This window comes from Silurus meridionalis, chromosome 29, assembly GCF_014805685.1.
Source record: "Silurus meridionalis isolate SWU-2019-XX chromosome 29, ASM1480568v1, whole genome shotgun sequence".
NCBI classification, from domain to species: domain Eukaryota; kingdom Metazoa; phylum Chordata; class Actinopteri; order Siluriformes; family Siluridae; genus Silurus; species Silurus meridionalis.
In genome coordinates, this window is record NC_060912.1 from 11,776,695 (window position 1) to 11,791,157 (window position 14,463).

Consider the following 14,463-nt stretch of genomic DNA (forward strand, 5'->3'; position numbering starts at 1 on the left):
AGAACTGCATCTGACTGTCACTACACTGGATCTGTCTGGGAATAAACTAGAAGACTCAGGAGTGAAGCGTCTCTCTGCTCTACTGGAGAATCCTGAGTGTAAAGTGAAAGATCTGAGGTAAGATCATCTCTCTGAGAGACACAAGAACTCACTAAAAGCTGCAGTGAATTGTTGTATACAGTGTTGTTTTTCAGGTGAAATTTGCTGTAGCAGTACAACATCCAGAACAAATCTATCAGTAATGAAACTTCTCACTTCCACTAATCATTAATGCACTGAGAATTAGATCCATGTGTGAATAAAACTCCAGTTCAACAGAGAGAAAGAACCTGATTCATGACTTTGAACAGAAAGCAGCAATACCTTTACACCTCTTGTACACATAATGAAAGGAATCTCAATCACAGCAATAATCATTTGTCAGGTTTAATATGATCTTGTGATTGGACAAGAGAAGGGAGACGGTCCACCATAACACACACATCATCTTCAAATCATCATCATTGCTTTTTCAACCTGTTTCTAGACGTCTTACCATATTATTCTTCATTGTCAGAGATTCCCCTCTGCTCCGTTTGCAGAATGATGAAGTGTGTGCCACCTACTGGTCATTTACTGCAGTGTTCTTGTGTCAGCATTCTGAGATGAATCAAAGTGCAGTACAAAAAACTTTCTTTCGGCTTCTCCCATTAGGGGTCGCCACAGCGGACCAGCCACATGTTTGATTTGCCACATGTTTTTACACTGGATGCCCTTCCTAACACAAACCTCCCCATTTATCTGGGCTTGGGACAGGCACTAAGGCTTGTGCAACCCTAATGGCTGGGTTTGGTTCCCTGCCGCAGCGGTGAGAGTGCCGCATCCTAACCACTAGACCACCAGGGAACCTTAAAGTGCAGTACAAATGTCTATCTCTATTAAATAATCTTTAAATTCTTTTATTTTTATTGATAAATTATATATTTTTGATTTACTTTGTAAGTCCTGTAGAAATCTGCTGCAACTTGTTTACAGAAATAAAATCTGTCCATTTTGTAGTCGGGCAACTCACACTACATGACTCTCTAGACGAGGACTTCCATCAGTGTCTGTGACTGGTTCCTCACACCAACACTGCAGGAACGAGGGAGAACACAAAGGATGTGTAATGTGTAGAAACTGAGAGAGTGAAGTGTGTGTCATTGTGTATCTGCAGGTTGTGGTATTGTGGAGTATCAGATGAAGGCTGTGCTGCTCTCGCTTCAGCTTTGAGATCAAACCCCTCACACCTGAGAGAACTGCATCTGTCTCTGAATAAAGTAGGAGACTCAGGAGTGAAGTGTCTCTCTGCTGTACTGGAGAATCCTCACTGTAAACTGGAGAAACTGGGGTAAGATCATCTCTCTGAGAGTTACATGACCTGCTCCTCAGTAACACACATTCTCTAATAGTTAGACTGAAGCAGAGCTTTTAGGTTCAGCATCAATTTTCTGAGGAGGAAGTTTGTTTCTTTCCACTGCACACTGATGATTGGTCACAGAGGCTTTGGGACTGATGTACGTATGTGTGAAGCTGCAGCACAAAACGTGTCTTAGAGTTCACTTTCAGTAACACAAACTACATACACATGTCCTGTTTTCTCTCTTACACACACACACACACACACACACACACACACACACACACACACACACACACACACTCTCTCTCTCTCACACACACACACATTTAATTGCTCACAAACACACACACACACACACACACACACACACACACTCTCTCTCTCTCTCACACACACACACACACACACACACACACACACACACTCTCTCTCTCTCTCTCACACACACACACACACACACACACACACACACACACACACACACACACACACACACACACACACTGCATGAATAAAACAGACTTGTTCTTGTCAGTAAATAAACTGTTTCAACATTCAGTCTGTTTATTATCTGAATTCTCTCATTTACACAATCTATTGTTTATATTCCTGTTATCTATCTATCTATCTATCTATCTATCTATCTATCTATCTATCTATCTATCTATCTATCTATCTATCTATCTATCTATCTATCTTCACACCACACATTTCTAAAGGCTCTAAATATGTCAAGTCATGAACTGAGAGAGTGAAGTGTGTGTCATTGTGTATCTGCAGGTTGCGGGATTGTGGAGTATCAGATGAAGGCTCTGCTGCTCTCGCTTCAGCTCTGAGATCAAACCCCTCACACCTGAGAGATCTGGACCTGAATGGGAATAAAGTAGGAGACTCAGGAGTGAAGTGTCTCTCAGCTGTACTGGAAAATCCTCACTGTAAACTGGAGAAACTTTGGTAAAATCGTCTCTCTGAGAATCACATGACCTGCTTCTCAGTAACACACATTCTCTAATAGTGAGACTGAAGCAGAGCTTTTAGGTTTAGCATCAATGTTCTGAGGAGGAAGTTTATTTCATTCCTGCGCGCACACACACACACACACACACACACACACACACACACACTCTCTCTCTCTCTCTCTCTCTCTCTCTCTCTCTCTCATACACACTCACACAGACATACACACTCTCTCTCTCTCTCTCTCTCTCTCTCTCTCTTTCAGAAATACAGTTTTTAAAAATGTGGTCAGTTTGGGCATCTTGTCCGTGCCTGTCCTGAAAGACAGAGTGACCCTGGTGTCTCCAAGCAACCAGGGCAGGAAGCAGCTGAACCTGCTGGAGTCGTTCCCCCTGTGGCCTGCTGCTGAAAGCCCCATAACTGCTGCTGCAGCAGGACCTAGGGAGCGCGAGCCCCAAGCTCAAACTATAGACCAGAGGTCCACTTACTACATAACCACACCAGAGAAGCCCTGCTCGGCCGAAACTGACCTTTACAAGCCCTACTTAGCTGAACCGGACCAGGAGAAACCCTGCTCAGTAAACCGGGCCCAGAAAAGCCCTGCTCGGCCAAACTGGGCCCGAAGAAGCCATGCTCGGCTGAACTGGACCAGGAGAAGCTCTGCTCGGCTAAAACGGGCCTGGAGAGGCCTTGTGAAACCGACAAAGTCACAGCGGACTCTGGAGCAGTTCTGGAGCTGCCGGCGCTGGCAGAGGCAGGCACAGGGGTGCAGAGCTATCGCCAAGAGGCACCTGTCACTAGACCAGTGCAAGGGGACAGGGGAGACATGGAGATGGAAGACGAGCCCCAGTTCAAAGTGCCGACTAAAAGAAAGAAGCAAGGTAGGGGACAGGGAAAAAAGCAGGTAAAGAAAGACTTGAAGGTGGAGAAACCTGAATCAGACATTGCGTCTTCACTGTCTGATTCAGTTTTTAATCCAGACTCCCAGGAGGAACCATTAAACATATTATATAGCGCTGAGGACATAAAAGAGTTTTAAAGAACCACCAAGTGGCAAAAGAACGTATTAGTCGAAAAGTTTTTCCCGGACTGCAAGCAGTTTGTCAATGATATAAAGCAATTTAGAAGAGAAGGAGCTTTTACCGATCAGGAAATATTTAGATTAAAAAAGCTGATAACGAAGGTCAGTAGCTTGGTAGCGAGACGTCGCCTTCAGGGGAGCACGGGAGCAAGACGTCGCCTCCGGAGGAGCTCAGAGGCGAGATGTGGCCATCAGAGGAGCTCTGAGGCGAGACGTTGCCATCGGGGGAGCTCAGGGGCGAGACGTCGCCGACAGAGGAGCACGGGAGCGAGACGTCATCTCCGGAGGAGCTCAGAGGTGAGGCGTCTCCATCAGGGGAGCTCAGAGGCAAGACGTCGCCTTCAGGAGAGTTCGCAGGTGTCATGTCTGGGACCGCGACATCACTGCCGGATGGCTCTGGAAGTGACCTGGGACTGTCAGAGGGACCTTGGGTTACCATGCCACCTTCATGGGCGGTCGGAGGTTCAACGCCACCTCCAGCGTGATTTGTGGGGGAGATGTCGTCTCTGGATGAGCTCAGGGGCGATACATCGCCTTCTGGGAAATTTGATGGTGACATGTTGTCAGAGTCACGGCCCAGAGGCGGTACGACCTTTTTCTTGTGGGCAGATGGCGGTGCGGCGTCCTCTACGCGGTCAGCCAGCGGTTCGACATACCTTTTGCGACCAGGCGGCGGTTTGACGTCCCTTTCGTGGCCAGGCAGCGGTACGACGGAGTTCTCGGGGAGACTCTGGAGAGGAGCCCTCCCAGAATCGAGGGGGCTGTAAGGCAGAAACGAGGGGGCTGTAAGGCAGCTGCGCTTGCATGTCCCAGGGAGGCGGAAGCCGGAGTACAGCACGCTTGGGTTTAATGACAAGAGTGAGGGAGAGAGATACACACAAGCACACACACACGGCAGTCCTTAGGAAGTTGAGAGAATCCAAGGTGCACTTGGGGAGAAGCGTAGCTGATCCGAGATGCGCTGGGAGGAGAAGATCAGCTGGTACAGGATAGTGGAGTCCGAACGGAACGGAAAGCATAGAGTCCTGCATGAAACAACAAACATATACAATAATGGACAAGAAGTGAGTGTGAGTGGGGGGTTTATGTAGGAGTCGGGGATGAGTGTTTAATGAGTCGCAGGTGTGTGTGATTGAAGCCGGGAGCATCAATGAGAGAGCGGAGGCATGAAGCCACCGAAGGGGGCGTGGCAAGTGGATTCCTGACACTCAGGTATGTTGTAGTCTCTGGCGATTGAACCTCTTTTAAACAAGTTAAGGAGTATCTCTCTGGTTTTAATATTTCACATGTTAATGCCTCCATATGCTTGTCAGTTTACGCAGATGACTTGGTAGTCATGATAAACACACAAGATGATGTAAAGTTTTTAACTGCCATTTTAAAGAACTTTCAGATTTTATCTTCTGCCAAGGTCATTTTAGTTGGGGAGGGGGGACGTGGAGAACCTTCACTGCCAGGAGACTTAGCAAGGAAAAGAGGTGGTTTTAAATACTTGGGTGTCTACCTGTTTTACATAAAAACTGGGAAGGTTCTGTAGAGCTTGTGAAAGGCAGACTGAACAGGTGGAGATGGTTGGTCCCAAAGATGTCCTACAGGGGGTGAACGCTGGTCATCAACAATCTCGCCACGTCCTCCCTCTGGCACAAGCTAGCCTGCATCGATCCTCCACCGAACCTGCTGGGGAACATCCAGGCCCTGCTGGTGGAATTCTTCTGGGACAAACTACACTGGATTCCTCAGAGTGTTTATCTGCCAAAAGAGGGAGAAGGGCATGAGCTGGTCCAGCTGTCAAGCAGAGCTTTCCGCCTCCAGTTCATCCAAGGACTCCTCACTGGACCCAGAGACTTGGTATGGGGAGCAGCAGCCGGTGGATTATTACGCACAGTTGGAGGACTGGGACTGGAAAGAGACTTGTACACAAAAATGCTGGACGTTTCTGGATTACAAATGTTTTACCGTGGACTTTTTAAAATGTGGAAAGTTTTTTAAAAACAGAACAAAGGCTGTCGAACATTACACTGGTTGCTGGAGGAGCCTCTGGTGTATGGCGGAAGACTGGATATCTCCAGTGTGACCGTTCCTGCACTGTCCAGAACTCTAGTCTCCTCAGGCATTGCGACGCTCCGGGAGCTTGTGAACATCACAGGGTCAGACTTGTCGAGGGCAGAGGACCTGGCAGCGTGTATGGGACTGAGGTCCCTGCGTGTTGTCAATCAGCACCTACACCGCTGGAGATCTGCACTAACATCAGTGGAGCATGTTCAGCTAAAGAGGGCTGAACTGATCACTCATGTTTTACTCAATTATTAAACCATCTTATTTATTATTAATTTATTAAGTCACCTCGAAATTTTTATTATATGTGACTTGTGTAAATAAAGTTCTGTAAAATTAAAAAGTCACTCTCTCTCTCTTACACACACACACAAACACACAAACACAGACTGCATGAATAAAACAGACTTGTTCTTGTCTGAAAGTGAAACACAACAAAAAGTGAAACACACAGTGAAAAAAACGTTTCAATATTCAGTTTATTTATCTGAATTCTCTCATTTACACAATCTATTGTTTATATTTCTGCTACCATCCATCCATCCATTTATTCATCCATCCATCCATCCATCTACACCACTCATTTCAAAACACACAAAGGATGTGTAATGTGTAGAAACTGAGAGAGTGAAGTGTGTGTCATTGTGTATCTGCAGGTTGCGTGGTTGTGGAGTATCAGGTGAAGGCTGTGCTGCTCTCGCTTCAGCTCTGAGATCAAACCCCTCACACCTGAGAGATCTGTATCTGTCTTGGAATAATGTAGGAGACTCAGGAGTAAAGTTTCTCTCTGCTGTACTGGAGAATCCTCACTGTAAACTGGAGATACTGGGGTAAGATCATCTCTCTGAGAGTCACATGACCTGCTCCTCAGTAACACACATTCTCTAATAGTGAGACTGAAGCAGAGCTTTTAGGTTCAGCATCAATGTTTTGAGGAGGAAGTTTGTAGTTTTATTTTGTAGTTTTGTTTGTTAAATTAGTGTTGATTTAATTTTTATCTTTTTATAATCATGACTTTTCTATTGATTTTGTTTCTAATATCTAATAAATGTACAAAAATGTTTTTGACAAGAATGATTTGACCTTGCTGAGGAGTCTTAGCTGGTAAAAGCTTGCCTTCACTACTGCACTGATCTGTTTATCGAAGTGCATACTTTTGTCAAAAATAACACCCAGATTACGCATAGTAGGTGCAAACTGAGGTGTTGGACCATTAAATCTAAGAGAACTGCTGGGTGAATCCGGGCTAAACAGGATGTACTCAGTCTTTTCTTTATTCAGATGAAGGAAGTTCTGGGAGAGCCACTGTTTGATATCCAGAAGGCAATTATGGAGAGGGTCCAGTGCTCCAATGCAGAAAGATTACTCAGAATTACAGGAAAATAGATCTGGAGGTCGTCAGCATAGAAATGAAATTGAACGTTGTGATTGGAGATGAGTTGACCAAGTGGCAGCATATATAGTGAGAACAGAATAGGACCAAGAATAGATCCTTGAGGCACACCAGATGACAGAGGAGCAACCGAGGAAGAATAATCATTAAGCATTAATGAAAAAGTTCTGTTAGTGAGGTATGATGAGAACCAATTTAGTACCGCACCCTGCAAACCAACAACGTGTTGAAGACATGTCAAATGCAGCGGTAAGGTCCAGTAACACCAAAACCTTTTAACACCAGAAGCTTTTACCATCCAGGGCTCCAAGAATGTCATTATGGACCCATAATAATGCTGATTCAGTGCTATGTCTCGACCTGAAACCGGACGGAAATGTATCATCAATGCCGTGCAGTTGAAGGTGAGACTGAAGCTGGGCGAAAACAAGCTTCTCCATCAACTTGACAGGTTAGATATAAGGCAGAAGTTGGATAGTATTGTGGGATCAAGGTTGGGTTTCTAGAGCAGCGGTCTAACAATAGCGTGTTTGAGAGCAGCGGGAACAGTACCCACACTAAAACAGCTGTTTATGAAGGAGACAAGGATGGGACCTATGATGTCAAGAGAGCAGGTGGTGGGCTACAACTCGTGGACAGCTTTTTTGAGGTCCACCAGAGTAACAGCATCAAAGTTCTCCAGCACACATTGCGCTGCACGAGTAGACATGGCAAAACCGGGGACTTGTGTAATGGTTTGCCTAACAGACAAAACCTTGTCCAAAAAATGTTGTTTGAATAGATTGTATGTGTTTTCAGAAACATCATTCAAGGCGACAGACACCAGATTTATGACAGAATTGATAGTGCTGAATAAAATTCCAGGGTGGTGGCTAATGCTGTTGATGAGAGCAGAAAGGTAATGTACTTTAGCTTCCTTCAGTGCACTCTGATGGGTGGCAAGACTGTCTCTAAACATCTCCAGTGACACCTGCAGCCTATCTTTCTTCCAGCTGAGCCTGTCTAAACCGGCACCTGAGGGTTTGAGTTGTATCATTGAGCCAAGGGTCCAATGGACCATTGGTCAACTTTACCTTGCAGGGCACAACAGAGTCCATAATCTGAGAGCAGATGGTATGGAAGGAGGCGATGAAACGGTCCGGACAAAGAGGCGATGCCAATTCAGCAGTAGAGGTGAGATCAGAAACAGAGAAGGCAGCAACAAAATCATCGATGAGTGTAATGGTCAGTGATGCGAGTGTGATGGTCAGTGAAGTGAGTGTAATGGTCAGTGTTGAGTGTAATGGTCAGTGATGTGTGTGTGATGGTCAGTGATGTAAGTGTAATGGTCAGTGATGAGTGTAATGGTCAGTGATGAGTGTGATGGTCAGTGATAAGGGTAATGGTTAGTGATGTGTGTAATGGTCAGTGATGTGAGTGTGATGGTCAGTGATGAGGGTAATGGTCAGTGATGAGTGTAATGGTCAGTGATGTGAGTGTAATGGTCAGTGATGTGAGTGTGATGGTCTGTGATGTGAGTGTAATGGTCAGTAATGAGTGTGATGGTCAGTGATGCGAGTGTGATGGTCAGTGATTAGTGTAATGGTCAGTGATGTGAATGGTAAAGTTAGAGGAGAGAGTGAAAAGACCAGTAAGGGAAGTCAAGAAGGAGATCAGGTGGTGGCTTTGGGAGCTGAGGGAGATCAGGCTTGTGGGGTGGAGGAAGCCATGATTGAGCAGCTGAGTGATTTATATCTGCATTCTCCTGAGACCATCAGAGATGAGGAACAGTGGTCAGACACATCTGAAAAGCATCTTTACTCTGTCCAACAAATAAACAGATTTTTGGATGAGACTAAAGGTAAAGGAGATGTTAAAGTAAGCGATTTCTTTCCCCATCTAGAAAAGTTTGTGTCTTCTGAGAAAAACATCTTCACTCTGAACCATACCACAGCAGAAACATCTTCATTAGAAAATCTCTGAACAGCAATCAGACACGCTGAACAACCTGGAAAAGAGACTAACAAGGGGAAATCGTTTCATTACGGGGGGAAACACACATGGGCTGTGCGTTGTTTGTCTGGGAGTAGAGCATGCTCGTTCGGCTCTTGAGAGAGACGATTGTCCATGCTGTAGCCGGATGGCTATTCGCACTCTCTGCTCTCGGAAATCACTCTTCAAGGTGAGTGCTCTCCTTTGCGGCTCAGGTCCCAATCTCGCCGAGGCAAAGCGGCGCCGATGTTCATAGGGCTTGCAGGCCGACCTTGCAGAAGGCATGGAGATGGATGAGTTCTCTCCAGCCTCCCCTGCTGGGCTGTGCTCCTGTTCTCCTCGTCACCACCAGGAGACCCCCTTGGCAGGTGCTTCCCCCCATTTTCGCCCGAGAAATCGCTGCAGGTGGCAGGGACCCACCGCCTCTCCAGAGGTTTAAACAGCTGCAGGGCACTGCTCCAGCTATTCTGAGAGGGTCAGTAACCAGCCTTGAGTGGTTGGTTTCCCGATCAGGTGTCTTGGCTTGGGAGGCCAGGTTGTTAGCCCTCCCGCGGGATGTGCTTTGGGGCGCACCCGCGCTGCAGATGGAGGAGACCGGCCACCTCTCCGGAGGTTCAGACGGTTGCAGGGCATTGCTCCAGCCGCTCTGGTAAGGTCGGGGGCCAGCCCCGAAAGCTTGGTTCCCCTGAGAGATTTCCTGGCAGCCTGGGAAGAGCTGCCGGACGTATCGAAAAGCGTGCTGCGTACCATAGAGGTGGGCTACTCGATTCAATTCAGGTCCCCCATTCAATGGGTTGTGCAAGCAGGCTCTGGTCCTGGAACAGGAAGTGCGTACTCTTCTGAGAAAAGGGGCCATTGAGGTGGTTCTCCCCCTTGGTCAGAGAGTCAGGTTACTACAGCCAGTACTTAATTGTTCAGAAGAAGGAGGCGGATCAAGGCCGATCTTAGATCTACACTCCTGAACCGCTCACTCATCAGGCTCAGGTTCAGGATGCTTACCATCAAGCAGGTCGAGTCACAAATGAAGTCTGATGACTGGTTGGTATTAGCTCAATCACAGCTTCAGGCGGTACAACATTGAGATGTCGTTCTCGCCTGCATGTAAAAGAGCTGGGGTTACAACTTAACGCAGGGAATAGTGTGCTTTCTCCGTTGCGGAGAACCACCTTCCAGGGCAGGGAATGGAATTTAACCGTGCTGCGGGCAGTGTTGTCTCCCGCCCGGATTGCAGCCATTCTCACAGCAGTCGGGAGAGTGAGAAAGGGCCAACCACTCACTGTGAGGCAGTTCCAGAGGCTGCTGGGTCTCATGGCGGTGGCGTCCAACGTGATTCCGCTTGGCCTCCTTTATATGAGACCCCTCCAGTGGTGGCTCAGAGACAGAGGGTTCTCCCTAGGGAGCAGCCCACTCCATACTATCAGGGTTTCGAGGCATGCTCTTCGAACCTTGGATGTATGGAGGGAACGCGCATTCCTCTCTCAAGGCCCTGTCCTGGGAGTGATGCTAACGACATCGCATCCCCCTAATGGGGTTGGGAACGGTTATGAGTGACCGCTCCGCCCAAGGTTGGTGGGACGAGCTGCCTGGAGATGATGGCTGTGCATTTGGCACTCAAACACTTCCTCCAAAACCTAAAAGGTCACCACGTGCTGGCCAGTGTGGACAACACGTTGGTGGTCTTGTACATCAACCGCCAGGGGGTCTCCGATCTCGCCCCCTGTACAGGCTGGTGCACCGGATCCTCCTGTGGTCCGAAGGGAAACTCCTCTCACTGACGGCCGCTCTCTCTTTCTCCCTCTCTCTCCCCTTTCCCTCCCTCTTTCTCTCTCTCTCTCTCTCTCTCTCTCTCTCTCTCTCTCTCTCTCTCTTTATAGTGGAAAGAACACACAGGATGTGTAATGTGTAGAAACTGAGAGAGTGAAGTGTGTGTCATTGTGTATCTGCAGGTTGGTGTGTTGTAGAGTATCAGATGAAGGCTGTGCTGCTCTCGCTTCAGCTCTGAGATCAAACCCTTCACACCTGAGACAACTTCATCTGTCTGGAAATAATGTAGGAGACTCAGGAAAGAAGTTTCTCTCTGATGTGAAGGATGATAAACGTTACAAACTACAGACACTGACGTGAGTCAAAATCTGTTTTATATAAACACTTAAACTGATGTAATGATTAGCGTTATTTACTACATTAGCGTTATTTACTACATTAGTATTAACGTTATTTACTACATTAGCGTTATTTAGCACATTAGCGTTATTTTTACATTAGAGTTATTTTTACATTAGCATTATTTAGTACATTAGCGTTATTTAGCACATTAGCGTTATTTAGTACATTAGAATTATTTGGTACATTAGCATAATTTAGCACATTAGCATTATTAATTACATTAGCATTATTAAGCACATTAGCATTATTCATTACATTAGCATTATTTAGCACATTAGCATTATTTAAGGTGAGGAGGTGAGATTGAGATGGTTTGGACATGTGCAGAGGAGGGACATGGGGTATATCAGTAGGAGAATGCTGAGGATGGAGCCACCAGAAGGGAGGAAAAGAGAAAGACCAAGGAGGAGGATTATGGATGTGGTGAGGGTAAACATGCAGGTAGTTGGGTTTAAAGAGGCAGATGTAAAGAACAGGTGGGGTCTGGAGACAGATGATCCAATGTGGAGACCCCTAATGGGAGAAGCAAAAAGAAGAAGAAGAAGCATTATTTAGCACATAAGCGTTATTAAGCACATTAGCATTATTTATGAAAAAATGATCATCTTTTATTCCACACTGCCACAAATTGTTTTTCTTGTAAGCAGCTGGTTTCCACTCGAACAGTCCTTTTATCTCTCCACCTCCACACCGTGTCTTCTATCATTCCTGTAAAATTCCCCTCAGCTTGTTCTTAAAGTCTGCACTTTAATATCCATGTAGAACAAGAGAGAAGCTCCACAGCAGTGATCTTTATTAAAAGCAGCAAAAACTCTCCAGCCTGGGATTGGAGAAGTGCAGTGATGTGATGCAAATATCTGCTCATGTTCCTCTTCCATCTTCTGCACCTTCTCATTTGTTCTCACTAAATGTTCTACCAAAGATATTATATAAGCATGAAGAAATGTTGAAGGACAAATGATCCACTGGAATCAAATCCTGGTTTCCTTGAAGCAGAGATAATTACCTGCTGCTGATCATCAAACACCTCCTTCTAGTTTTCTGTTACTGATTCACTTCTTTCTCTTCTAGTGTTTAATGGTGATGACCAATGACAATGGTGTGTGAAGACTCCAGTGTTCCTGCATTTCCGTGTCTGCAAACCGAGAACACGTTTATCTACAGGATCTGAGGAGTTGATGTAAAAAAGCCCAGAGCAGAAGGAGTCCAAATCACATGTATTACTTGGTCCTTTAGTTAGTATTTAGTCATTTACATTTACATTTGCGGCATTTTGCAGACGCCCTTATTCAGAGCGACGTACAAAAGTGCTTTGAGTCTCTAGTAATGAATAAATCTACACTGGTATGCCAGATTACAAACTTAATATAAATATAAACCTAGAATTCTACAAACTTGGAAAGTGCTAATTTAAGTATTTCAGGAAGAGGTAGGTCTTCAATCGTCGCTTGAAGAAAGTCAGGGACTCTGCTGTTCGGACATCTAGAGGAAGTTTATTCCACCACCTCGGTGCCAGAACAGAGAAGAGCCTTGAAGTGTACTTTGAATCTGATATGTGCAGCTACTAGAAGTCAGTGAAGGGAGCAGCAGTGGGGTGGTGTGGGAGAACTTGGCAGATTGAACACAAGTTGTGCAGCTGCGTTTTGGATTATTTGCAGTGGACGAATAGCATTCAGGGGAAGACCTGCCAGCAGAGAGCTGCAGTAGTCAAGTCTTGAAATTACAAGAGACTGAACAAGCACCTGGGCAGCCTGTGTGGACAGAAATGGTCGAATCCTTCAGATGTTATAGAAAAGAAATCGACAAAAACAAGCAACATTAGCGACATGTGGAAAGAAGGACAGTTCATTGTCCATAGTTACCCCAAGGTTACAAGCAGTGGCTGAAGGGGGGAGCAGAGAGTCATGAAGTGTTATTTGGAGATCTTGACCTGGAGATGAATCACCTGGGATGACCAGCAGTTCTGTTTTGCTGGGGTTGAGTTTTAGTTAGTAAACACTCATTCATGAGGATATGTCTGTCAAGCATGCTGAGATCCAAGCGGAGCTGTGGTATCTGATGGAGGGAAGGAAAAGATTAGTTGAGTGTCATCTGCATAGCAGTGATAAGATATGACTTCATCAATGCAGTGGGTATAGAGGGAGAAAAGGAGGGGACCAAGAACCGAGCCTTGTGGGACACCAGTGGTGAGTCTGCACGGGGCAGATGTGGATCCCCTCCATGTTACCTGGTATGAGCGACCTTCAAGATAGGAAGCAAACCATTCCCATGCTGTTCCGCAGATACCAAGGCTCATGAGGGTTGACAAACGTGTCTTGTGGTTGACTGTGTCAGATGCTGCTGAAAGGTCCAGGAAGATAAGTAAAGATGACAGCTTGGCTGACCGAGGAGCATGCAGTTTCTCAGAAACAGTCAAAAGGGCCATCTCTGTGGAATGTGCCGCTTTGAATCCAGACTGGTTCGGATCATGGAGGTTGTTCTTTGAGAGATAAACCGACAGTTGGTTAAAAACAGTGCGTTCCAGAGATTTAGAAAGAAAGGAGAGAAGTGATACCGGTCTGTATTTGTTGATGTCTGATGGATCCAGAGCAGGTTTCTTCAAGATGGGAATGACCCTTGCTTGCTTGAAGATAGTTGGTACATGGCCAGATGTTAATGACCCATTGATGATTGTGGCAATGAAGGGCAGAAGATCTTGTGTGATGGTCTGAAGCGTAGTTGAAGGGATTGGATCCAGAGGACAGGTGGTGGGATTGCAAGTTTGGATAACTTGCAGTATTTCATCTTCTGTTAAGGTTAAGAAGCTTGACTGAGACGTAGTGGATTGTTGGCTGTGTTGTGTAGTCATTGTTGGGGAGGAAGTGAAGGTCTGGCAGATTTTCTTAATCTTGTCATCATAGAAGGAGGCAAAGTCATTAGCAGTCAGGGAGGATAGAGTAGGTGCAGCAGGGGGGTTGAGTAGTGAAGAGAAGATGTTGTGAAGCATTTAATAGAGTTTCTATCTTTATGCTACAGGATCAGACCCAATCCATTATTTATTTTCTCTCTGATCTGATCTCCATTTCTAACTAGTATCAGGTGATCAACCCAGTATAGGATCAGTGCTGTCTTTAGTGCCCACACACACACACACACACACACACACACACACACACACACACACACACACACACACACACACACCTGGATGTATATAAAATGTATATGATGTATTTATATAATACCTCCTACAAAAACACCCATTGAACTATAATGTTTTTATATAAATTACAAAAGAAAAATAAATGGAATTTTATTTAGCCCAGTTTTTGGAAATTTTGTCCCAGAATTTCGTGATGAATAAAGGTTTATTTTAAAGAAAAATCTTGAAAATTAGAAACCTTTATTATTTATTCTGCTTGGTCCATTCCTCCTCCTCACACATGTTCTCTCTCTCTTTATCCTTGTTGTTACTAAAAT

At 45.6% G+C, this 14,463-nt stretch overlaps 2 protein-coding genes across 4 annotated transcripts in view; both read left to right on the top strand.

The window, feature by feature from the left end:
* LOC124381845 (NLR family CARD domain-containing protein 3-like) overlaps positions 1–3,246 on the top strand; it is a 65,951-nt gene extending 62,705 nt beyond the window's left edge. The window contains 1 exon segment of the mRNA XM_046843717.1: positions 2,663–3,246. Within this exon segment, the coding sequence (XP_046699673.1) occupies positions 2,663–3,246 (584 nt within the window).
* Positions 3,247–6,421: 3,175 nt separating this feature from the next.
* The window catches only part of LOC124381868, a 17,401-nt gene continuing 9,359 nt past the window's right edge, over positions 6,422–14,463 (top strand). For 2 of the 3 annotated variants that reach the window (XM_046843752.1, XM_046843757.1), the window contains exon 1: positions 6,422–8,040. In XM_046843752.1, the coding sequence (XP_046699708.1) occupies positions 7,983–8,040 (58 nt within the window). In that variant the 5' untranslated portion in view covers positions 6,422–7,982. The remainder of the gene's footprint in view (positions 8,041–14,463) is intronic. The other variant, XM_046843753.1, reaches the window with a different exon arrangement.